Source organism: Miscanthus floridulus, chromosome 4 (assembly GCF_019320115.1).
Source record: "Miscanthus floridulus cultivar M001 chromosome 4, ASM1932011v1, whole genome shotgun sequence".
NCBI classification, from domain to species: domain Eukaryota; kingdom Viridiplantae; phylum Streptophyta; class Magnoliopsida; order Poales; family Poaceae; genus Miscanthus; species Miscanthus floridulus.
The window spans coordinates 5,200,211-5,202,852 of NC_089583.1; the positions used below are offsets into that span (position 1 = coordinate 5,200,211).

The 2,642-nt window shown below is 49.8% G+C and overlaps 1 protein-coding gene across 1 annotated transcript; it reads right to left on the bottom strand.

Annotated features, from left to right (window-relative positions):
- Positions 1-1,096: 1,096 nt before the first annotated feature.
- Positions 1,097-2,091, bottom strand: LOC136550839 (uncharacterized). Its single transcript, XM_066542433.1, has one exon. It carries the CDS (start codon positions 1,740-1,742, stop codon positions 1,269-1,271), a length of 474 nt encoding a protein of 157 aa, XP_066398530.1. The 5' UTR covers positions 1,743-2,091; the 3' UTR covers positions 1,097-1,268.
- Between the last annotated feature and the right edge of the window lie 551 nt (positions 2,092-2,642).

Below are 2,642 nucleotides of genomic sequence, written 5' to 3' on the forward strand. Positions count from 1 at the left end.
GTTTGTGACGAAGCACTGATACTTAGGTTATGTAGAGTCTCATGTGTTACTTGGGGACACCCATTTCGGCATCGAGTGCAAGAAGCCCGTGCCAGCCACCATAGGCCATCTGATGGTATGTGTTACCTGAACCACATACCCATTATATACTGATGGTATGGTATCGATCACTGAAACTATGCTGAAAGCCTCTTTGTTTATGATATGTTGTTCTAAGCATTTGGATTTATTTTTCTGATTCAAAAACCGGATTCATTTTTCATCTTCCCTATACGATGTCATTGTTTCTGCATGATTTATTTCACATTCTGATATGCGGATGTACCTCATATTTTTTGATACACATACTGTGCAAGTTAGAAATAGAAAAATGGAAACGCCGTCCTTTTTTTACATGTACTTTGACTGATATGAGTTATGTTCAGAATTAATTCGTAATGACATTAATCTCACATCTTTTTTTGTTTCCAGAAATAATCACAGAAGGTCGTAATGTTACAGGATGCTCCAAGTATTTTGTGCCTCCTTTTGTTCGGCATTGTCCCTTAACTGATCTTCATCTATGTTTTGCTATAGTAATCAGTGTTATTCTAAATGTTAAACGGTAAACAGTCGATCACATACCGTATAGCCCATTATTCGGGCAAAACGGGTGTTTAAACGGGAAAAACAGCCGTTTAAACGGTCAAAACAACCAATTAAACAGAAACAATGTACCACCATTTATCGTTTAAACGGTGTGTAAACGGGCTAAACAGCCGTCTAGGCGAACAGTGATAGTAATCGACATCAAACCATGCACGCCTTGCTGCGGCTTAACACCAAATGGAGCAATGCCATGGGTGTTCCAAGTATTTTGTTTTCCCTTTTTTAGGCATTGTCCCTTGACTGATCTTTATCTATGTTTTCTACAGTAATCGGCATCGAACGATATATGTTTTACTGTAGCTTCCGCACGAAGGGAGCAATGCCATGTTCCTGGATTCAATATATATTTTCAAAAGTAAACTTACATGTGCCTACCAACGCGAGCAAGGGCGCGCGCCTTATACTAGTATACTACAAGGAGAACAAAAATCAAGAACGAGTAGTGACTCCGGAAGGAAAAGGATGGAACATGACCGCCAGAAACAATCAATTTGCATGAGAAATTACAGGGCGTAGCTGCAGGTTCGAGCGGCCTGGAAAAAGAAAAAGGGGACCCAGAAAAAAAGGAAATTCTGTTCATCAAGCAGTTACAGGGACACGAGGAGGAAGAGGCAGGAGCATCAGGCGGCGAGAGCGGCGACCCTGCCCCTGCGTCCAGCGACACGTCCAGGCCCCGGCGGGGCGCAGCTCCGGCTCCTGGGGAACAACACGACGGCGGCGGCGGCGGAGGCGAAGTCACAGGGCCCGTCCTCGTCGATCCGCGCCATGGCGCCAGCGACGCTGTGGCTGCGCGGCACGGCAGCCGGGTGCCTCTGCCGCTCCAGCTCCGCCGCGCGGCGCTGGGACGCGGCGCGGATGAGCTCCCGCAGGTCCTCGTCGGCGTCGGAGGCGGAGTAGCGGCGCGAGGAGGAGGCCGAGGCGAAGCTGCCGAAGGTCGGGTAGCCGAAGGTGGCGTCCCTCGGGAGGTGGCCCACGCAGCCGGTCAGGCTGCGCACGTACAGGTCCCGCGCCGCGCAAAGCGCTCGCCGTGGCCCACGCCATAGCCAGCTCACGTGCTGGGCCAGCTTCCTGCCGCCCGCCGCCCCTCGGCTCATGCTGCTGGCTGCTGGATGCTGGCTGCTGCTACCTGCGGCTTCGATTAATTCCACCGGCGGCGACGTACGGGTAGCTGACGGACGGAGGAAGCCACTCGAGCTCTTGGATTAAGCAGGCGCTAATCCGATCGGCGAGCAGAGCAGCTTCTTCACGTGGTGGCGAAGAAGCAGGGCAACTGGGCAAGGCGATTGGTTAGCAGCAGCGATGGATTAGCCTGTTGAGATGGGTTTATTTATTATGGCTGGTCTGGCCGCGGCCGGCCGGGGCCTGATTCATCGTCTGTCGCAGAGGCTGGGCGTCGGATTCGTGTGGTCTCTCGTTTTTGGAGCTACCTTGTTTGGCGCACGCTTTCAGCCATCTGCGAGCCCGTCATGGGCTCGTGGCATTTGGCGTGCTCAAACCACCGCGGTCTCTTCTCTTCTCCCTCCATCTCCATCATCGTCGAAGAAAGAGCAATGCGACAGATGAGGCAGGCATTGCCCGCGTCGTCGTCTGACTCCGACGTCGGTGTCCCGCCGCCGCAACGCACCTGCTGAGTAGCCGGTAGGTGGCCGCCGCAACGCATGCATCTTCCAGCAGAAGCTAACAGCAGGCCCTGTGTATGCACTGTGGATAGAGAAAGTGCTCCCTCTGTCCCCAAGAAAAAGAAATTAAAAACAATTCTAACGTTGCACCGAACCATTGGATCATAAATTTAATCAGACTTATATTAAAAAAATATTGAAATTTATGATGTACTAAGTGTTACTGTATTAGATTTTTCATTGAATATATTTTTATAATACACTTATTTTTGCTGTATATGGTAGATCAACTAGGGATGAAACTAGACCCCTATTATTTTCACCACGGAAGTAGCAGTATATGACAATAATAAACTAGTACCATATATATTTTTG

Excerpts from the sequence above, each read along its gene's own strand:
- LOC136550839 (XM_066542433.1), bottom strand. The coding sequence starts at position 1,742 with ATGAGCCGAGGGGCGGCGGGCGGCAGGAAGCTGGCCCAGCACGTGAGC.